The sequence below is a fragment of the Sceloporus undulatus genome, chromosome 3, assembly GCF_019175285.1.
Source record: "Sceloporus undulatus isolate JIND9_A2432 ecotype Alabama chromosome 3, SceUnd_v1.1, whole genome shotgun sequence".
NCBI classification, from domain to species: Eukaryota; Metazoa; Chordata; class Lepidosauria; order Squamata; family Phrynosomatidae; genus Sceloporus; species Sceloporus undulatus.
Window position 1 is genome coordinate 149,339,627 of NC_056524.1, and position 23,332 is coordinate 149,362,958.

The 23,332-nt window shown below is 40.7% G+C and overlaps 1 protein-coding gene across 1 annotated transcript in view; it reads left to right on the top strand.

The window, feature by feature from the left end:
• The window catches only part of ZSWIM8 (zinc finger SWIM-type containing 8), a 73,693-nt gene extending 50,865 nt beyond the window's left edge, over positions 1 to 22,828 (top strand). The window contains exons 17-26 of the mRNA XM_042459698.1: positions 126 to 278; positions 2,302 to 2,524; positions 2,990 to 3,279; positions 7,069 to 7,292; positions 9,898 to 10,380; positions 11,343 to 11,511; positions 13,947 to 14,120; positions 18,085 to 18,204; positions 20,468 to 20,646; positions 21,813 to 22,828. Coding sequence (XP_042315632.1) covers positions 126 to 278; positions 2,302 to 2,524; positions 2,990 to 3,279; positions 7,069 to 7,292; positions 9,898 to 10,380; positions 11,343 to 11,511; positions 13,947 to 14,120; positions 18,085 to 18,204; positions 20,468 to 20,646; positions 21,813 to 22,016 — 2,219 coding nt within the window. The 3' untranslated portion in view covers positions 22,017 to 22,828. The remainder of the gene's footprint in view (positions 1 to 125; positions 279 to 2,301; positions 2,525 to 2,989; positions 3,280 to 7,068; positions 7,293 to 9,897; positions 10,381 to 11,342; positions 11,512 to 13,946; positions 14,121 to 18,084; positions 18,205 to 20,467; positions 20,647 to 21,812) is intronic.
• Positions 22,829 to 23,332: the final 504 nt, after the last annotated feature.

Here is a 23,332-nt window from a genome sequence, read left to right on the forward strand (position 1 = left end):
TCCATGACACTGCCTTCTATCTACTGATGTTTCCTTTGTCAAGAAGTCAGGACATGGCAGACACCTGTTTTTAAATCTCTCCTCTCACTACTGCTGTTCTTAATGAATGATTTGTGTTTCTCCAGAGAACCCACAAAGATCCCTTTGTGAGCCATCTGTAGAATCCAGTGTTTTAAAACAAGAAGGGAAAGTTCCCAGCCGACTAGCTCTTGGAAACAGAGGTGGATACAATGGAAGATGCTGGGGTTCACCAGTCAGACAAAAGAAGAAACACACAGGTAAAAAGAGGTTGGAGTCCTCTCTGCATTGGCACTTCAGTTGTGGAAAACCCTCACTTTGGCGGTCCAGTTAGCATCAGTGCAGATATAATTTTGGGACCATGTCAAAAAATGGCTTTTTATTAAAGTGTTTGAGCCTAATTGATTTTACTGGTTTTAAATTGTCTGGTTTTAATTGATAAATGATTTGATATATATATTTAAAATTATTATTCTTTATAGTTTCAAAATGATTATATTGTAAGCTTCCGGGACAACTTCAGATATAGATTGGAAACTAACTAACTAACTAACAAAGGGAGGGTTTGAGGAAGTCACAGAGGATTTATAGAAAGTAGCGTTGAGCTGCTGATCTATAAATTCCCAGCCCTGCCTTACAGGAGTTGTTGGAGATTATCTTACCTGGCTCCCTGCTGTGTTCCTTAACTCTGTGCTTGACCTGGACTGTATTAGTTGACTCTGGATGCCATTTACTTGACTTGGACAGTGCTGAACTCTGTTTGGGACTTAAGGCTTGTATTTACTAAAGTAAAGTCAGTGTTGAATTGTAAGCTACTCTGTGACTGTGCTGGCTTGTTAGCTGATGGCTGGTTGCCCAGATTTTGTTTGAGACAGTTACCCAATGAGGATGACCAGTTGGGCAGAGATGTTAAAGCACTGAGAGGCTTCCCAGTGAGAGGTTATGAAACCTTGGGGTGCCATGAGGCACAGAGAGTGACAAATGGAAATGAATGCCTGTCCCCATCCTCATTGTGCCATCCTATTTGGATGATGCATGACCCAAACCCTAGTTCTGGTGCAGGCGTTCTGGATGACACCCAGCACATCCTGCACCAGAACTGTGGCTAAGGAGGTTAAAATGTCTGCGAGGGCATCCCGCTGGGTCATCTGGTGCATTTGTTGCCACTGCAAGTTGCTTGTTCTGAGGTCAGAACAAGGTGCCCAGCATGTGACTTGCCGGGTACCTCATTCTGACTTCAGAAGTGAGTTGCACACAGTGGTGGTGAACACACTAATTTACGGCTGCCTCAGTAAGAAAGCAGAGGGAAAGTTAATGGGATAAGTCAGGGTGAGAACTCCATCGCTAGTGTGTGTAGAATGGGAATGTTTAGCTAGTTGTGTTAGGAATTATATTCTTTTCAACTGGCTGAATATGACCTAGGCTGTTGGTCACTTTGTAACTACTCTTAAGTAATGCCTGAAGGAAGGTGCCTTCATGTACAAGTTACCCTTTTGCTAATGTAGATTGCTTGCTTAGAATAAAAAGCTTTCTTTGTAAACATCTCTTCTTTCTCACACTCTTCATATGCCTTTGCTCATTTTGTGTGTGTGTGTGTGTGTGTGTGTGTGTGTGTGCGTGCGTGCGTGCGTGCGTGCGTGCAATGCATCTAGGATTCTCATCTCCCATAGGGGAGTGGGAGGCATAGTCTCTGCAGAGTCAGATGAAAATATGCAAAACCACTGATGATATTTAGGGTAGTTTTAAGCCCCTCTGAGAATAGGCTGGATTATGCTTGACACCTAAAAGACAGTAATGAAGTTGACAAGTGATTATGTCTAGGGAGAGTTGCCAAGCCGGGATGTCACTACAGAAAATCCACACCTTTCTCCTTCAGGTGATCTCATTTGGTGAAGGGGAGAAGGTAGGTCTCAGATGGCACAGGTTGTTTCTACTTTAATAATTCATGCCTGGTTCATTGAAAACACCACCCCCTTGTTCATATTGTGCATTGAACACAGTTTTGACTCATGGTTTTAACTGTGTTTCATGTCCATCCTTAATTATTCTTATAACACTTCTGTAGATCAGGTAAGTATTATACCCTATAAAACCATGTAGTGAATTTTTGGCTGAGATTTGAATTGGGCTCTCTGGGATATCTCAAGTCATGTTGCATGATCTTACTAACATAATAAATTTCTCCCCATTTGTTGAAGCATGAAATTGTTTATGTTTCATGTAATAATACAGTGATTATGCACTTATTAAATTTGCTTACCTTTGTTGACTGTGGTATTGCAGGAATGGCCAGTATTGACAGCAGTGCACCAGAAACCACCTCAGACAGTTCTCCAACCCTCAGCCGACGGCCCCTACGTGGAGGATGGGCAGCCACTTCCTGGGGCAGAGGGCAGGATAGTGACAGCATTAGCAGCTCTTCTAGTGATTCATTGGGTTCCTCCTCTTCCAGTGGAAGCAGGAGAGCCAGTGGAGGAGCACGTGCAAAGACTGTGGAGGTCGGCAGGTAAGAATTGTCCCTAATCCAAAGTGTGTAACCTTTCAAAATCTAGATTGCATTGTAGAAGTATGACAAGGAGGTGGAGGTTATTACTGAACTACACAGACAGACAAAACCCCATCAAACATAAAAAATGACTTCCTGAGTTCCTTCTGGACCCATTTCTTTATAATGATTCAAGATTTTCCATTTACCAATAATAAATTCTTTATCTTACTTTATCTATGACTCTTCATAATGCTAAATCAAATATACCATATATTACTATCCAATTTACATAACTTATATTTCATGTTTCCAAAGTTCATATTTCAAAAATTGTTTTAATTACTTTTTCTCCCCATTCTTTTTGTAGAAAAATTACAAATGGTTCCCAGTCTTTTACAGTTCTCCCATGACTTTCCTCTTATTAGTGAAGTGAGTTTATCTATTATAAGTTTATTTTTTTAAAACATAATTTATTTTTTCCAGGTATAAAGGCAGACGGCCAGAGAGCCATGCACCACATGTCCCAAATCAGCCTTCAGAAGCAGCTGCACACTTCTATTTTGAGCTGGCCAAGACAGTTCTCATTAAGGCAGGCGGAAACAGCAGTACCTCGATTTTCACTCACCCATCCTCCAGTGGTGGCCACCAAGGGCCTCATCGCAACCTCCATCTTTGCGCCTTTGAGATTGGACTCTATGCACTGGGGTTGCACAACTTTGTCTCTCCCAACTGGCTCTCACGAACCTACTCCTCCCATGTCTCTTGGATCACAGGTGGGAACACTGTGTGTTTGGAGTGCTCGAAGCCCCTTAGTAACACAAAATGTCCATAACTGAAAACCTGTTCCAGGTAATGGTCTTTTACAGCCATTGATACTTAAGAACTCATGGCTAAAATTTAACAGGACAGTATTGACCACATAATGGAGATTACCATCCAGGAAGGCTTTGGGTAATACTTATCCTTAGAAGCACAGAGCTAGAAGGGAGCAACTGGCCATTATTTAACTTGATGGCATATTGATTCCCCCACTAGCTCACACAGTAGAGGCAACAATTTGGAATGAGCAGGAACAAAGGATGTCCCATTAGATCTGCTGATTTTCAAGTTGTAGAAATGGAAATGAATACAAGGAGGAAAAAATAGAGACTTGCCCCACGTTATTTACTGTTATTATTCTGTTGTTTTGAATGCTGATTCAAGTTTCTGTTTTGGGGCCCTCTAATATTCACAGATTTTTCTCTTATATATGTATTAATATTCTGTAAGATAGATGAGCTTCAGGGGCAGGAAAAACAAATTGCTCAGAGCCTCTTGAGAAGCTTAATGGATGAATGAGACTTTAATCTTGGCTTTCCAATATCTAAATAAATGGCTACTTTTTGTGGGCAGAGTTTTTTTCCTTACATCTTTGTATATGCTCATCCCTCCTCCATTGATCGTTTATGCAAACTCTGCCTTTGATTTCCAATACAGCATTTAGAAATCATCTTACTACATAAAAGTGTGGCTCATGATGTGTCTAAGCATTAAATAGTTTATAATTGCTGTACCTATTTTAAGCATTCAAGAGAAATTAATGTAATGAGTAATTAGTGCTATGAGTAATTACATTAAAGAGACTTGTCATCAAGCAGATAGATGTTTGGCTCTCTGTCTGCTTTTGAATTTGGGTGCCAACATATCTGGACAAACTACATTCTCTGTTTCCCATCTGTAAATGGAAGTGCTCCTCTAGTAAATTACAGGAACAAGTGAAATAAAGAACACCATATATAAGTAAAGTATACCATATGGAATATTTACCTGATTTTACATCGTTAAAAACTTCTGTGTTTTTTGGTCTGTCACTTGGTCTGTTTTATCATTTTAAAATAAACTTGAGTACTACAGATGGTTAAAGAATTCTTGAAGAATTGTTGGGAAGCGCATTCACATAGACTAAGAATATCAATGCTGTTGTTGTTAATTGCTGTCAAGTCAACCTCAACTTATGCTGACCCTATGAATGCAATCCCTCCAAGCCACCTTGTCATCAACAGTCCTGTTCAAGTCTTGGGAATTCAGGGCTGTAGTTTCCTTGACCGAATCTAGTTTCCTTGACCGTCTTGCAATGAGTCTATCCACTTTCCTCTTCCACCTTGCCAAGTATTATTGTCTTTTCTAGTGACTCATGTCTTTTCATATGTCTAAAGTGTGAGAGTAGCAGTTTAGTCATCTTGGCTTCCAGGTAGATCTCAGGCCTGATTTGCTCTAGGACCCATTTATTGGTCTTTTTGGCAGGGTTTCCATTACCACATCTCAGATGAGTTGATTTCCTTCCTATTGGCTTTCTTTACTGTCCAGCTCTAACATCTGTGCATTGTGATGGGGAATATAGTGGTTTGGGTGATCCTAACTTTAGTGTTCAGTGTTAGATCTTTTAGGATCTTGTCTAGTTCCTTCATAACTGCCCTTCCAAGTCCTAGTCTTTTCCTGATTTCTTGACTGCAATCTCCATTTTGATTAATGACTTAACCAAGGTATCGGAAAATGTTTTACTATGTCAGTGTCTTCATTGTCTACTTCAAAGTTATGTAAATCATCTGTGCTCACTGATTTTGTTTTGTTAATATCATCTGTTAACTTGCCTTAGCACTTTTCACCCATGACTTTTTTCAGTAGTCATTGCAAGACTTCGCTATTTTCTGCTCATGGTGTGGTGTCATCTTAAATTGTTGATGTTTCTTCCTCCAATTGTCACACCATCTTCTTCACACTCTAATTCAGCTTTGCATATAATCTGTTTAGCATAAAAGTTAAACAGACACCATTCTTTTTCTTCATGTTCTGTCTTGTGTTGTCTTGTACTGAATACAGGTTATGAATTAGGATAATTGAATTTTGTAGTATGCCCATTTCTTTAAGAGCTATCCAGAGTTTTCCATTATCTATACAATCAATGCTTTGCTATAATCTCTATAGCATAGGCTGATTTTCTTCTGAAATTCTTTGGTTCACTCTGTTATCCATTGTATGTTTATACAATGCAATATGATCCCTAGTACTTCTTCCTCTTCTGAACCCTGCTTAGACATCTGGAAAAAGGAGAGTGACCAGATGTCCGCCTTTTCTAGGACCTGCCTTACATTTCAACCTTTTGTCCAGGAGGAATTCCAAAGTGCCCTTCATTTTGAGCATGTCTAAGAAGCATGAATTTATATTTATATTAGTGTTAAAAGGCTTTATTTTAAAAATGTCCTACATTTTACAGTGCCTTGTCCTCCTTTGCAGTTATGACATCTGGTCACTCTGGATAAAAGTATTTTGTTGTAGAATTTTAAATGCCACTTAGCTTGTGTGGGAAATTTATGAAATGGTCCTGTGGTTACTGCAATCCCTGCTGTCCCTTTTTTTGGGGATTGATTGGAATGTATATTGAGCATTTTCAATCTGTGGGCCGTTGTTTCATTTTCCTTATTTACTGACCGATTTAGTAAGAGTGAGTGGATTCTTTCTCTGATGCTCTGTTGCTATGTCACCTTTTCCTGGTGGGTTTTTTTTCTCCCAAGTGCTTTGAGAGCAGCATCCACTTAACTTTCTGAAATTGTGGCTTGATTTTCAAATGCTTCTTCCTTGAATTAATATCTCATTTTTTCATCTCTTTTATATAGTTCTTAAGTGTATTTTTTCCAACGTCTTTTTGTTTCTTCTTGAACATGCAGTGCATCCCTCTATTGATTTTAGAGCATCCTTACTCTTGGTTGAAATTTCCCTGTGGTTTCTCAGACCTTGTGGGGCTATGCTATCTTTTTTGCTTGTCATTTTCTGTTTTTCTGCGTTGATAGTTCTCTTTGTTGCGGTGCACAAGTCATTGGACAGTTTTGTTTGGGGTTCTGCCTTATTTTTCTCCCCTTTTATTTTTGCTTCTTATCTGTCCTTAACTGCTTAAGGAGTTTCATCAGTCATCCACTGAGGCTTTTCTTCCATTTTGGCTGCAGGTAATGCCTTTTTTTTATTCCTTCATGACAATGTCCCTTGCTTCAGTCCAGAGTTGTTCTGGTTCCTGGTTAGGCTTAAAATGCAAAGGCATTTTTGACATTATCTTTGAATTCTACAGGAATCTTCTTCAGGTTGTATTTTGGCACAGTGATGTATTCAGCTCTATACATTACCTCCAGAATGATAGGCAGTACATCTGGAAAGCAGTTCCTGGAAAACATGAGCAAGAATGTGCTTTCTTCTTATAGAGTTTCCAGTAGGTGTTAGGTCAGCACTCTGCACATAAAAAACTGGCTAAATAGATCTTTGATCACTCCAATAGGGATTGTTTCATGCTGTTCCAAATGATTCATTTTGAAGTGACACAGTCGCTTCACAACTGATTTAAACCTTATTGAAATTTGTCCATATTAGATTACCAGTGCCAGGATTTTGTCCATCACTAATCATTTTACATGCATGTCGTCTTTAACACACAAGTGTCACAGTCTTGTCCTTGTGTCATTTACTCTGATCTCAGTGCTAATTTTTTAGTCCATAGAGGTACCACAAGATTCTTTGTTGTTCCCTCTCTTTTCTAGGGCAAGCCATGGAAATTGGCAGTGCAGCCTTGAACATCCTGGTGGAATGCTGGGATGGTCATCTGACCCCTCCTGAGGTGGCATCACTGGCTGACAGAGCATCGAGAGCTAGGGATTCCAATATGGTCCGGGCAGCTGCTGAGCTGGCACTGAGCTGCTTACCTCATGCTCATGCCTTGAACCCAAATGAGATACAGAGAGCGCTGGTCCAGTGCAAGGAACAGGTGAGCAGTTCAGACATCTTCAGCCCATTCCTGTAGCTCTAGGATGGGAATTATGTGGTCCTCTTTGTGTGTGTTTGGACTGCAACTCCCAGTAGTCTTAGCCAGCATAGCTAATAGCGAAGAATGCTGAAAATGGTAGTTCAACAATATCTGGAGTGCCAGATGATCCCCACCACTGTTACAACCAGTTTGTGCTGGCAGAGTCCCTCCCTGCTTTTTTTTAAATCTTAATTTTTAACACAAACAAATTTACAATCAATATACAATCAAAGATTGCTTTTGAGGTGTAGGGCTGAAGCTGTGTTTTTCTTTGGTAGATGTTTTGCTGTCCATTGTGCTTAAAACTGACATTTTCATGGCAGCTCTGCATTAAATGAGAGAGATGGTATCAATACAGAAGTAAAATGTTGGTCTTTATACGGCAGCTTATTTACATGTGACTTATGTAAATAAAAGGGGAATTTCTTTGTAGTCAAAAAGGGAATATCTTATCCAAAGATCTTGGTGTTATTTTATATTTTTATAATACAGGTGTGCCTCAGTTAGTGAAGCAGATGTGCTCCTGGGCATTACTACTTTAACAGAAACTTTGGTACCAGAGGCAGAAATAATATGGAAAGAATAGGGATAGGTTCCTGCACAACAAAAAAGAAGAGCAGCTTGAACATATTTCAGCAGACTTTTTATTCATATGCATTTGTGAAATGAAACAACCAGGTCAGGTAACCATTGCATGAGTAACAAAAAACAATTGAAATCTAGAGATCATTGCAAGGCTTTCCCCAAAACACATCCAGTGATGATTTTGTTTCCACCAGCCTCCACTTTTGTAATAATTTATTGGTGGTCAAATTTACAGATCCTTTTTTTAAAAATGCTTCAGATACAGTAGCTAGTGAGGCTTATCTGTTCTCCCTTTGTCTTTCTGTTTCACTGATCACATGTTCTCCGGAAAGGTTCCCCAGGGCAGTTGCTATTTACTTTTTCTGTTGTGAGGAGACACACAAAACTACTGTTGGATTGACTAAAGCAGAATCCTACTCTGCCTGTGCTCAAGCTTTATTGTGTTGGTTACTATAGGCATACTTCTGCAACTCAACACTGCAAGTTTGTGTTCCTCCAGCCCTCCTTCACTATTGGTGCACCAAGGATGCTTCTTAAAAAAAACCTTCTAGTTAAGACAGAGGACAAGGAAAAAGTGGGACTGGGCAGGCATAAAAAGACTTTGTAAAAAGAAGCTTCTTTCTCAGAGGCTTTTTAAACTGAGGTATGCCTGTATATAAATATATATCACAGTTCTACTTAAAAAGTAACAAGAAAGAGATCCCAAATTTGAATTAAACCAAGTAGGAAGTCGGTATATGTCAAGCAGATGTCTTAACATCAGTTTGAATACAATAATGCAAATAGCTTAATAATATCCTGGACTGTCATGCAATTTTTTTAAAGGCTCAGTTTTGGATAAAATGGTTTTGTATTTAAGACCTTTCATGCATTTTGTTATAATGAATCACTTTAGGCGTGAAGAAGCATTCATTCAAAGGTGGTGGTTTTAGGATATTTCCAGAAATAGACTTTGACTTGTTCTGGAGCAAATGTCAGGTTAACCATTATTCCTGTGTCAACTCTGTGTACATAATGTACAGAGAGCCTTCCATTACTTTCTGCCATACACTTGCTCAACATAGCACAGGGGCTAGAAACCATTTTTCACATTTCCAAAAACACATACTGGATTTGCCTAAGGCTTTAACACAATACCTACATATGATTTTAATGTTTGTAAATTACTTCTCATTTGAAATGATCAGGGACAATTGATTCATTTTTTAGCATGTTTTCTCAGTTTTGAGGCTAGTAAACTGATTGCATACCTTCTCTGTTTTTTAAAGACATTGTGCTGGGATCCATGTTTAGTCACAGAGACTAAGGTTGCACAAGACAGTAGGTTTTACTGCAAATCTGTTATTAGTGGGATATAGATTCAGCTTACATTCCACATATTTCATTACATTTATCTAAGTGTGCCTAAATCAAGATCTAACACACAATTTTATAATTATTGATAATGGGAATTTAGTGTAGCTCTGCTGTTAAACCTTTACTGATAAGATGAGGTTAACTGATAAGATGAGGTATAGCATACTCAGATTTAGCTGATGTTTTAAAGCATTAATTTCCTAATTTGAAAGTGGCACAGCTGATTTGGACATACTGGAAATGCTATGGTTCCTTAGGTGATAAAGACTTTTAAGCTGATGATAACCTGTAAAGTTATTCTGGTCCATTAAAGTTCTTATAGGGACCATCTTAAATTTTCTCCCTATTACCTATGTCAACCATCTCTTCCTGAGAGAGAATTTGATCATGAAGCTTTAGCAGGGGAATGAGAATGTTTGCCCCTCTCATAATTTAGCTCCTGCATTAAGACCTTCAGGGATGATCCTTCTCTGGGTACCTGTGCCATCTCAGATGAGATGGGTGAGTGCCCATAATGATGTCTTTTTCATTGGTTGCACCCCATTTGTGGGATACACTTAGAGGTTTTCACCAGAAATATAACTCTCAACTTGACCTTGGATAATGGATATTACCTTTGTTACAGGATAACCTAATGCTGGAGAAAGCTTGCCTGGCAGTGGAGGAAGCAGCCAAAGGGGGTGGTGTTTATCCTGAAGTCCTCTTTGAAGTCGCTCACCAGTGGTACTGGTTGTATGAACAAACTGTTGGTGGAACTCTTGCCCAGAGGGAGGGAGCTACAGGATGCAGTGCAAGTGGAGCCCGGGCATCTTGCGAAGCAGTCCGTGGACTGGCAGATACAAGAGTGACATCAGAACCCACTACAGTGACTGTGGCGGCTGCAGTAACAGCAGCAGCAACAGTGGTGCCTGTGATCTCAGTGGGGTCAACAATCTACCAGCAACACACAATGGCAGGGCCTGCAATGGCTCATGCACATACCCAAGGTCTACATCCCTATACCACACTCCAGACCCACATCCCTTGCAACCCTCAATACATTGGGCACCCAATTCAACACATGCCACGGCCAGCAGTCTTCCCTGTGCCTGGCTCTGCTTATCCTCAAGTAAGTTATATTTTCTCTGTTAAGAATCTAAGATGACAATTTTCCTCTCTCCCCATAATGTTGTGGCCTAGGTGAGTAGACAAGATAGCAGGCAAAGGTGTTTTCCATTGCCCACTTTTGTGGAAGAGACATACTGTTCACTGGAGATTCTACGGATGTAACCTAGGAAACTGTGGCCTGTTACAGACAGCCAAAATAAAGCTGCTTCGAGTCACAGTGGAGGTATGGTGTTTCAATGATGCATATGTCCTAAGAGTCCAGAAGCCACACCAAAGCCACGCTCCAGTCCTTAGGGCTGGAGCATGGCTTTGGTGCGACTTCTGGACTCTTAGGACGCATGCATCATTGAAACACCATACCTCCACTGTGACTCGAAGCAGCTTTATTTTGGCTGTCTGTAACAGGCCTGTGTATGCAAATTAGCTTAACACTGCTGAGAAAGGTATTGCTGATGCCATCTGGAGACTTTAATGGATCTGGGATCAAAGGCGTGTTCCTGTGTTTTGGAGACTTTTGTCACCTTTTCTTCTGGAGTATGTTTTGATGTTAATAATAACTCATAAGCTTGAGGTAACTCATCTTTGAGGAGGCTGTCATTTTTAGTAACTGTCAGGAAAAGGATCTCAACGGTTAACTTATTGCTGCAGCTGGCTTGGTATTCATGCTACCTAAAAGCATACCTCACATAATCCTTACTGTAAAAGAAACTATGAATTTGCCCCTCATTATTCCAAATGGTGTGTTGTGGGAGCTCAAGACAGGCTCTAGAAATCACAATAGGCTGACTGGCTCTTGGTCTCTTTTCATGCTTTTTTCCCTTCTTAAAGTATTTTTTAAAAAATATTCTCCCCAAATATGTGATGGGTTTATGACTTTCAGGAATGAAATTGTGTGATGGGAATCCAGTTATGATTTTTAGATGGGCTGCTTTGAGGCATCTTCCCTGTCCTCTTCCTTTGCAGGGTGTCCACCCAGCATTCATTGGAGCACAGTACCCTTACTCGGTAACAACCCCATCTTTGGCAGCTACAGCAGTGTCATTTCCAGGCGTGCCTGTCCCATCCATGACGCAGATTGCTGTTCATCCGTACCATGCTGAGACAGGGCTGTCACTGTCTTCCAATGTAGCAAGTGAGTATGTTTTGCCATGTGAAGATATGCTGGCAGAAAATACAGTGGTGTTGATATTTTCTGGCTATTTCTGTACCCATCATAATTGCCTACTATGGCAATGGGAGAGGTATACCTTTATATTGCTGTGAAACAACTAGCCTAAGCTTCTATATATTTGCCTTAAGGGAGTCTTCAGTCATGGGGTCATTAAGCTTTCATTTATTCCAAGGCTAAAAAACGAACACTTGCTTTTCATGAAGCTTACCAGTTGCCCAAGACCCTAAGTATGAGCCAGAAGTGATCATTAGATCCCTCATAGCACAGACATACTACTTAAACGTGCAGTTCTCTATGCCATCAGTGCACCCTTTACAGAAAGATGACAGTTAATCCCCTTCTCCATACCTCTTAATTTTTTTTAATATACAAAACTGAAGACATCTTCTTCTAATGCCTCTATGCCCATGAAGCCCAAAGGCATCCTGCGATAATGATAATAGTTGCAGCTGGAGTCTAGCGTTTCTTTTATAAGCAGTCTACTTCTCTTTGAGGAGAGTAACTGATTTTTACTTTCATTTTAGTGATGAGGGTGTGGGGGCCTGTATATACAGTAGTATCTGCAGCTGCTGTGTTATTGATACCTGTTTCTAGAGCTGCAGGTGGAGAGCTAGCACACATGCCTCTCAGAAAGGGAAAATAATCTTTCTGTGGAGCCTTTGGGTGTTTTCTGAGGACTATAAATGAACAGCATCTTTGAGGACTCCCTTTTACCTGAGCAGATGGTGCAGTTTTTGGAAGGGCTTTTTCTGTGTTTATGGAACTGCCTTGCTGGTTTATTTCAGCTAGATATAATTTAAAAGATAAATCAACTGTCATCTGAATAGCCATGGTGTGTGTGTGTGTCATCTTCAAAAAGCATTGGCAGAGCAGATGAAAAGTCCCTACCATTTATAAACATGAGCTTCCCCCCCCCCTCAGTGTAAGGAGTATAGTATATCAGGGAACCAACAGGGACCTTTCTTCTTTCAGTGCTTTGCTGGGGCATTTATCCTGTCTTTTCCTGGAAAATAGCCAGATAACACTGTCAAGGCCTCAAGGCCACTTTCAGTGTCATTGTGATATTCCAAAATGTCTTTGTGACATTGAGAACAGTCTGGGGAGGTGACCACTATCTTAGCTTTGGAAACTGGTTATATATGAAATTTGGATGGAACTTTGATTAATCCTGAGGACTTTTGCAAAATGTCTTATTTTCTACATGTGCTATTGATTCTGGTTTCTTCAGAACCTATATAGTCGGCCTGCTATATTTATGGATTCTTTATCCACCAATTGTAAGTATTAAAGAAAATAAATTGTAAATCCCCTAAAAGCAAACTTTGTTTTTCCATTTTATATAAGGGACACGTATTTTACTACACCATTTAGTTGGACATGAGCCTTCATGGATGTTGTTATCCACTGAGGTTCCTGGAACCAAATCCCAGTGGATACCAAGGGTCCCCTGTACCAACAAACTCTCTTTTTGATCAGTACTGATCCTAGTCACTGTCATGTCTTGTTGTTTCATAACCACTTTGTTCTCCATTGACTTGAGCACTTACTGTGGCTGTGTGACAGTCTGTAGCTTTCAGTCATGACTCAGGTTTTCTGATCCTAAGTGCTACATTTTGATTCCCATATCTCCCTCTGCCTGCCCCCACTGCAAATTTCTATACTACTTGCTATATCTAAACATGTCTCAAAGTGATATTTTTCATATTGTAAGTGTAGATACTGAGTTCCAGTTTGAAAGAAAACTTGGGGTATAAATAAACATAACAACAACAGCAGCACAGTATGTATAAGGCAGGAGTGCAGAGGTTGGTAGGAAAAGATTACTGTATTTTGTTAATAGTTAATAAACTAAAAAAAGGTTTACATATACATTAGTGTGGAAAATTTGAGTACATATCAAATTACCATTTAAATGTGAACTAAATGCCTGCACTAAATGCCTTACCATAAAGATGTTGAGAAATGCCATCCACAAATGTACTCCCCCACTTGACCCCCTCCATGTTTTCAGCTTAAGAAGAAAGGGGGGAAAGTATGGTTTTTGAAAATCCCATTTCTCAACCACGCCACTAAAGCTCCTTCTCTTTGTTTCTGTTTTTCTTCTGTTATAATTTCAATTCCTTACACTCCACCCCACTTTTTTTAAAGTAGTGATTGCCACATGGATCTCTGCAAAATTTTTGGCTTCACAGCCTGGTTTCCTAGGACAAAAAAGGAACCTATATGTTGTGTTTTATGTAGAACGTATTGAGGGTGCTTCACTATTTTCTATTTCTACCAGAATTTATATTAAGCCCACTGATAAATATTGGAGCAGAATATAGTTGAGGTCCTGTTGTTGTTGTTGGATGTTAATGATTTTTCTTTCCCTTTATGCTGTCATTTGTTCTCTCCAGTTGGAAGTGTCCATGCAGGGTCTACCTTCCCAGCAATTCAAGGGACTACCTTGACAAGCCTGTCTTCTCAGCCCAATTCCCTTGTTACTGGGGGCTTTCCTTCTGAGGATGAGCAACACAGTCAGCCCGTCAGTCCGCAAGGGTTGCACTACCTCCACTCTGCCTACCGAGTTGGTAAGGACACTTAAGTGTGAGTCTAGCACTTTTTTTCAGCTGGCATTCAGGAATAGTCTATTGTATTTTGATCCAGTTCTGTGCTAGGATCATCTGAGTTCTGACATGATCTTAGATTGCTTGGTTTAGACAGAAGTGTATGGCTACAAGGAACCTAATAAATGGATCTTTTGGGGGAGTAAATGAGAAGTGAGAGTGGAATGTATTAGTGAGTGTATTGGTCTTCCAAGTAGGTAGTAATAGTCCACAGAAGAAGACTGTGTTTGCAGTACTGGAAGAATAACAGCTCCTGAGGCCTCCCCTTTTCTGTGTTTTGTTTTCATGCATGTTCAGTAATGGAGTCAGAAGACAGAAGCTGCTTCCCTTGCCTGTTGTATGCAGGCAGAGACAGCAACAATAGGATCAGCTCAAGCTTTATTGAATTGTTTACTGCAGACATGTTGCTGCAGCGCAGCACCAAAGTCTGTGTTTCTCCAACTGTCCATCACTTTCCTAATGCCAATGTTGCTAAAATAAACTTCCAGCTATACAGAGAAAAAGGAGGAAGGTGGGCTCAGAGGGCAAGGAGCTTCACTGTGTCAACTGAGATATGCTTGTTAACTGTGTTTCTTTCCTCTGACAAGAATTGGCAAGACTTCCTAACTTATTAGCCTTTTCTTCAGAAAAGCAGCAGTAGCCAGGTTTGGACTAATTTTTGAACTAAGAAGGGAAGATGTCCAACACCAAACCTTGATGTTTCAGTGCATTTGTAAGTTGTATTAGAAATTTAGGCCTGTTACAGACAGGCCAAAATAAAGCTGCTTCGAGTCACTTTGGAGGTATGATATTTAAATGATGCATGAGTCCTAAGAGTCCAAAAGCCACACCAAAGCTGCACTCCAGTCCTGTAGACTGGAGTGCAGCTTTGGTGTGGCTTTTGGACTCTTAGGACTCATGCATCATTTAAATATCATACCTCCAAAGTGACTCGAAGCAGCTTTATTTTGGCCTGTCTGTAACAGGCCATAAAAACTATTTAAGAGCAGGCAGCTCTGTTTTAGAGCAGGTAGCTCTGAGTAAAACAGTAAAATAGAAGTCAAGGGTATGAAGATTTTCCATTTTTCTGTGAATAATGCTCTGAAATCTGGTTATATAATGATATGGCTTGGCATTGGTGGGCTTAGGCAACTATAGTTGCTGCACATTTAGGAACTTCTTCAGCCACATTGGCCTTAAGGATGGTTGAATTTATTTTTAGTTTCTTGAATAAGTCTGTCCCTTATACTAAGGGCATTTCTCTTGTGACCCTAACGGCCCAGCGATGAGGAGTACCAGAATCTTTGGTTTTTCATTATATCTTGAGTCAATGTAGAACAAGCCCTTTGTTCAAATGATGTAGAATTGAGAAACTTTTGCTGAAAATTAGTTTCTCTTCACTAGTAACAGATTCTCATTTTTGTAAAGAACATGTCATGCCAGGTTACAGTGGCTGAGCTACCATTTTAAAGGGATTCTTGATTATTGGGAAACCAGACTTTGATCAGGTGATACAACCAGTAGCTTGCTCAAAACTGTTACTAGATGCATGGAAGCTGATGTGCTCCCCCACCCTACCACAAGACAATATTTAGCCTATGCTATTGTTGATATAAGAAGCTGTGGTGTTAAGTAATCAGGCTAGGGATAGCAGATGAAAAGTTTTAACTGCATGAATTACCTTGTTCAAAACAAGCTCTTATGCATACATTCTGATCAAATAAACCTCCAAGAAGTTTGAGATTCATTCCTATGAAGAATACTCAAATTTCCAAGGTCTTGATGTTAGGTGCCCATCTTCTGCTGTGTTGGTCCTCTGATGACTATCAAGATATCACCTGATTCACAATGAATGGCTCCTTCTTGGCAATGCAGGGTTATTAAGATTGCTGACAACACATGGGCTTTCAGGGCTGATAGTGATATGAAGAAATTAGTGATGATCTGGATTCAGATCCTTTAGGTTTGTCAGTGAGGTCCATGTCCTGAGAATGGATATAGTATAATCCCATCTGTGTGCTGAGCTCTAAGAAAGCTTCCACCTTGTTCATTTTGGTTCACTGGCCAAACAGAATATACAGTCAGCCCTCTCTATCCATGGATATTCAACCATTCATGGCTTGAAAATGTATATTTTTAAAATTCCAAAAAGCAAGCTTTGATTTTGCCATTTTATATAAAGGACATCATTTTACTACACCACTACACATAATGGGACTTGAGCACCCACTGAATTTGGTATCCATGGAGAGTCCTGGAACCTAGCTCCAGTGGATACCAAAGGCCCACTGTACTCTGTTTTAAACAACAACGGTATGGATCCTAACATCCGCAGTTGGATAAATTTCAATGATCTTGTTAGCTCTCTTTTTTAAAAAAAGGTAAGTACAGGTCTAAAGGTACAGCAACCACTAAAACATACTTCCTTCTCCATCACCATTTACAGCTATTTAATATAATTGATACAATTACTGAAAAATTGAGGTACCACTGCGTATTTACATGAAACAGAATGTTTATTCCAGAGCCTAATACAATTAAGAAGCGAGAGATCAAAAACAAAATGTGTTGCCTCTCCCATAACTGATGAATATTTTTCCATAACTAGAATTTACTAAATTCTGGTGTACCATCTGTACATGTCTTCTTCAATAGGAACTGGGACTGGACAAAATAGAATGGTGGTGAATGAGAGAGAGGTGACAAGTTTTGTATTCCCTAGATTCAATTCTATCTCTCTCTTTTTTCAAGATTTACTTACAGTGAGAAGCCTGTTGCCAGTTTCTGGCGTACGTTTCCCAGATGGGTGCGGCAAACATTTTATGGGGCAAACCTGACTTATGCTTTGAGGAAAAGCACATAGCTGTGTGTTTTGGCTGACATGTCATAATTCCAGTGCCTCATGGATTGGTCTTGGGGGATATTGGGATGGAGAAAGATCTTGCTGGTGGGTAATGCTGGCTTGTTAGGCTTTCAGATATTAAGAATCATTGTGAATTACCCTGCTCACAGAATGACCCATTCTTCTTCGGCCTCAGTTTGCTGCTGAACTTCTGACATGAAGTTTTGAGTACATTGGCTGTGTTTATTAATTACAGGTAGAATTTGGGCATCTGCAGTTCTCCAAAGCCCTGTTCATACACTAATTATCCTTTCTTTAACATAGTAGCAGGAGTCCTCCCTTTTCGCAGGAGTCCTCTTTTCCATCATTGCTTTCCTCATATGGAAAGTGATATGCCTGAAGAAGTTCCTGTTCATGTGGATCAATGACCCTTGGAAAGTTAGATATTGGCCTTGCATGGAGAGCCTCCACACGAACACATGCCTCTTCTGCAAATGCACTGCCTTTCATGTGAGGAGAGCTGTGTCTGAGGAGGCAGGGCACTCCATTGCTTCTTGTTGAAGAGTGTGGTGAGCAATGTTTGAACAGGGCTGTAGCACACGGAGAATCTCATCTGTCTAAGTACCTTCCTAATTGGTGTGTAGTAGGACTAACCACTGTGTTTGGATATTCAAAATGCTCTTGCCTTCAGAATCCTGTTTAAGAGAGCACAAAACAAAGAGCCAGGCTGAGCTTTGAAACTTTCCATGAACTTGAGATGATGTCTTGTTAGCTTTTTTAAATAAAAGGAAAGTTAGTTTGTTTGTTTTTTGGAGGGGGCATTTTGGAGCAGAAGAAGAGATGTGTGTAGCTTACTGTTTTCCCCACTCAAAATTCCTCTGTTCCAAATTATTCTACAAGCTTCTTTTCCTCTCTCAAATCATAATGCATGTGAGTTCAAAACATTGTTAATGTTTGAAAAGTGGCGAAAAGATTAGATGGAATTTGCTGTTTCTCCAATCTAAACCATTTGCAAATTTAATGAGAGTGAGTTGGTGCTGGTCCTTTATTCTTGTGGGTCTTAAACTCAGTTTGACTGAAAATGTTTGAATTTGTTCTTCCTTTCAGGGATGTTGGCACTGGAGATGCTTGGCCGCAGAGCTCACAATGACCACCCTAACAACTTCTCACGCAGCCCACCATACACGGAAGATGTGAAATGGCTCTTGGGATTAGCTGCCAAATTAGGTAAATTCTGAGCCAGGAAGAGTAAAGGTCTGTTCATCCCAAGGCAGAAAACTCTACCAAGTTTTTCTGATCTAATCTAACCAAGTTTCTTAATTCAATTACCCTTAGTAGTGCCACTAGTTCCCTGGATCGAAATTGACAGATCACATTCCTGGATGCTTTTTGAAAAGTTTCCGTTTAAAATCTTGATTCTTCTGACATATAACTGAATGTGTCTCTATAAGTACTTGGCAACAACATTGCCTTCCCACTGTGATTCTCAAAATTGGTTTCTGAGATGTTATTCCAGAAGCTCTAGACAGGATTGCCAGTAGTTAGTTGTGAAGGATACTCATGAATATTTCCATCTGCAGTATAGAATGGGTGTCATGTTATGTGAGACACCCTGCTGAGACGGAACAGCCATGAGATTCTAGAGATTACAGGGAAATTAATTTGGACAAAAATACATGTGGTTTTTCTTTACGGGAGTTCCCTGCTTATTCGACAGGGACCAGGTCACTGTCAAAAAGCAGAAAAGATCAAAATGCAGAACCATCAGTGCACTGGTCCCTAACCTGTTGAATAAGCAGGTGACATCTGTATGCAGTGACAAGTTTGGAAGCATCTTTAAAGGAATAATTGGTGTGATCTGGTTTGTTTTGCTGAGGACTGCATGGAAGGGGAGAAAAAGAAGGAAGAAAAGCAGTGTGAGGAAGAAAGGGGTGTGTGGAATAGATGCTGTACATGAACATAATTGTTCCCAGTCGCTCTGGAAAATGAAGTGAGAGGAAAAGATTGTTTGTGGAAGGGTGTACACGCTTGCCACCTCTTCCACCTTTTCTTCGCTTGCTGTAGAATCATAGAGTTGGAAGAGACCACAAGGGTGATCCAGTCTATCCTCCTGCCATGCAGGAACACACAGTCAAAGCACCCCCAACAGATGGCCATCCAGCCTCTGTTTAAAAACCTCCAAAGAAGGTTGCTGCAACTCTCACCTTTGCTTCTCCTCTGCCTCCCCCATGCCAGACTGAGGTAGGTGAATGAGTGGGCTTTCCTGATGCATTCCAGGCACTTCTTGTTCAAAACAACATGTATTCAGTGAGCAAATGTGTTGCCTTGTTTGGATGCTCATCATCTGGTGAGCGGTGTGGAGTGGGAGAAGCCCTTGAGAGTTTATGCCCTTCACCTCTTCAATCACTCCACACCCATAATCTCTTTATTATGGGTGAACAAACATGTTAGCATACTATGGGGAACAAATGTGTTCACATACGGTGCCTATTTTGCACCTTGCTTTCTTCCTTTTCCTCCCCTTCTGCGCACTCAGCAGAGCAAGCCAGGATGCTCTGGTTGCTCCTTTAAAGCTTTTTCAGAGTTTCCTGAGCATTTCCAGGTGCAGCAAATACCCTTCTCCACTGTCCTCCCCAGCATCAGAGGAGGAAAACCAGGAGATGTTTGCATGTCTTGCTGTGTTGTCTCATATAGTACACAAACTGAATTAAAAAGATGGTGGCCAGTGGTGGGGGAAACAGTGTATGGTTGCAAAATGTTGTGCAACACAATCTTCTTTTAATTCAGTCTGAGCTCAGGACAGAAGTTTACTAGATTCAGCCACCAAACCACTCTTTTGACTCTTTTAAATTATATGCAACTAGAATCCATTAAGTCTATGTATGACCTGGGTACTGGTTGTAATATGTGGTGCTTGGTAGTAATTTAGAATAGCTGAAACTACAGATCTTCGAGAAGTGATGTGTTGAAGCATGGGGGACACCTGTACAGAAAATGTGTTCATGATTGGGAGGCATGTTTCCTGTGCAAAAGACAGACTTTGTGTAAAAGACATTGTATTCTGTACAAAAATATTTTTTGCACAATTAGATTTTTATGAACTTACCTCAAGTACAAATAATGCTTGAAAATTATACAGAAACTTTTGCATTTGTCTGGCACAAGAAGACAGTTGAAATTGTTACATGTTGGAATGAAATAAGCAAAAATTTATGTTCCGTATAGCCAGGCCTTTTGGGTTCTGTAGTCTTATCAGCCTCCACAAAACTCGAGTTCAAATGTGTCGTGTCCTTTTATATTGGCTGCCTTTTCCCCACCTTGTTTTTATTTGCTAGTGAGGGTGGCAGACTCTTTTTTTTTTTGTCTGACATGCACTTCACCACAGTTGTGCTCTGCCTTTTGCTGTGAAAGAGAAGAATGTTCTTTTCTTTTCCAGCCTGCTTCCACTGATTATCTCCATCCCATTGTAACCATCTTTCTTTTTCTGCAGGTGTCAACTATGTGCATCAGTTCTGTGTTGGAGCAGCCAAAGGAGTCTTGAGCCCTTTTGTGCTGCAAGAGATCATCATGGAATCTCTGCAGAGGCTCAATCCTGCACATGTCCACAACCACCTGCGCACACCAGCCTTCCACCAGTTGGTACAGAGGTGCCAGCAGGCCTACATACAGGTACACATGGCCCTTTCTTCCCAACTGAGCAAGCAGGCATGTATCTTTCAAGAATGCTTCCTGCTATGCCTAAATAGTCAACTCTTTTTGCCTGACCAGTGTAAAGATGATGACCATGCTATCAGACCTGTTGGTCTACTGTGGATCCTGATTAAATCAAAGCAATTAAGCCAGTCCCGCATATCAACTTTCCCTTCTTATTAAAGGCCACCTGAAAATGCAGTTCTTCCCTGTTTTATGGAAAGGATTGAGCCAGGAAATGGGGGTTTTTCTTTTTAGTGGTGTGTTATTGTCCTAGGAGATCTTTTATCACCTCCCTTTCCATCAAAGTTTATCTTGTTTGGCTGTTTGTCATGGGTTTCCTAGTCTGCTGGTAACTTCTTCCTGGTGAAGTGTAAACGACAGATCCAGGTTCAAATCCTCATTTGGCATTGGGTAATCGTAGGCCAGGACATACTCGTTCTTCCCCTCCCCAGGTTACTTCATATGATGCTGGTTAAGATAACAACAAAAGTATTGAAAGTAGTGTTACTTATATTTGACTATCTAGAGCAGGGAGAGACAAAGTGTGGCTTAGCAGCTGCATTTGGTGCCCTGGGTCTTGTTTGCAGACCCCACTTATATCTTGGCTGGGGGAAAAATAAAGCTCAAAGTGGAATTATCATCTCCTGCAAGCTTCTAATCTGCATTCAACTAGCACAAGAAGACAGTTGAAATTGTTACATGTCGGAATGAAAAAAGCAAAAAATTATGTTCCGTATAGCCAGGCCTTTTGGGTTTTGTAGTCTTAACAGCCTCCGCAAAACTCGAGTTCAAATGTGTCGTGTCCTTTAATCAAGTTGAGAAACAGACATAAGCCCATCCCTTCAGTCAAACTAAGAAGGGGCCTTTGGCCTCACTTCTTGCTTCATTTCCCCCCTATTGGTTTCATTTTACCCTATTTATTTTTGCCACTGTCAGGCCTTATCTGGCCCATGGTAGGTGCTAGGTGTGAAAATTTGGCCCCCAACCCTGCAAGAGTTGTTCAGTCTTGATCTAGGGAATCCTTATGCCCACCAGAATTCCTTTTTCCCCTTTGCAAGAAAGAAGATACTGATCAGAGGTCATTTAGGAATGTAGTATAACTTTGGAAATATTCAGTCCCATGTCCCTTTGCTTTCCTTTAGTACATCCACCACCGGCTGATTCATCTCACTCCAGCAGATTATGACGACTTTGTGAATGCCATTCGCAGCGCCAGAAGCGCCTTCTGTCTGACTCCTATGGGCATGATGCAGTTTAATGACATCCTCCAGAACCTGAAACGTAGCAAGCAGACTAAGGATCTGTGGCAAAGGGTCTCTCTGGAAATGGCCACCTTCTCACCATGACGACCTGGGGTGCAGTCCCTGTTCTCCTTAGCTAGAGCTCTCTTTATGACATCCTTCCTCATGGGATCTTTTTTTAACTGTTGGAAACCACTGATTTGATGTATTTATACCATGACATTCCTCCTCCATGAAATTGTGGCTGTGCTCCACTTCCTTGTTCTCTCCTTTCCTGAAGGTAGAGTGAAGAAAACTCATGTGTATTGTGTGTATGAGCGAGAGAGAGTGAGTACCGGGGCAATTAATTGGCTGATCCTTGGTCAGTGCTTTTCAATACCCCTTCTGTATGAAAGCATTTTTATGAAAGAGCTGTAGCTATGCGTGTGCATACACGCATGTTAGGAGATATAGTGGAGCCTGTCTCTTTAAAATATTTATTTTGGCATTTATAAATATGTATACAACTTTCTATAGGGTTCTAAAAACTTTCACTCATCATACGGGCAGGAGAGGCAGAGTTTGCTTTTTGCACATTGACTCCGCCACCATCATTCCTTCCCACAGCAATTGCTCAGAGGAGCTCAGGCTGAAGTTGGAAGTGCTCCCTCAGCCAGTACTGCCGGTTTGTTTGGATGATCAAAGGCAACGTCTGGACATTTTGGCTCCAGGACAGTAATTGAGCTGGCTGCTGCAATTTCTTTACTTCTCAGACTTTGGCCCCCAAGAATTCTGTCATCAGTCTTCAGAGGATGGCCTAACCATGGTGGTTCCAAGTTGTACAGTCATTTTACTTTGGCTGGGTTGTTGGCTCTCTTGTAATCAATTTCTTAATCCTTATTTGTTTCCTGATTAAAACACTCATTTTCTTAGACTGACTCCTTTCTCTGTACTTGTGTTAAACCCTGAGGGAATGGTAAAACACAAAACCAAAAGTGCCTTGGAGTAGTAGGTGTAATGTTGTTCTTGAATAGCTGGTCTGCACTTGCATGGTAAAATGAGTGAAGATGGAGTTTACTACACTTGTCTCTCCACATTCGCTAGGGTTAGGGGCATAGGCCCCCGTGAATGTGGTGGTGGGGGGGGAACCACTATGTTTTTACCTGAGAGAATATCTCTCTAGGAATCTCTAGGTCCTCCAGTGCAACTCAGTGCTCAACATCTGCCAGACATTAGACACAGAATTGCACTGGAGGAGCTATAAATGCCTAGTGGAGTGTTCTCTCTAGGTCCTTCAGGGTGACTTTTGGTTAAAACCAAAGAGTTGTGCTGGAGGACCTAGAGATAACATATTAATAACATTCGTGAATAATCAGATCCACAATAGTTAAAGCTGCAAATGTGGAGGGAGGAGTGTAGATTAATCTGAACTGAGGCAGGCT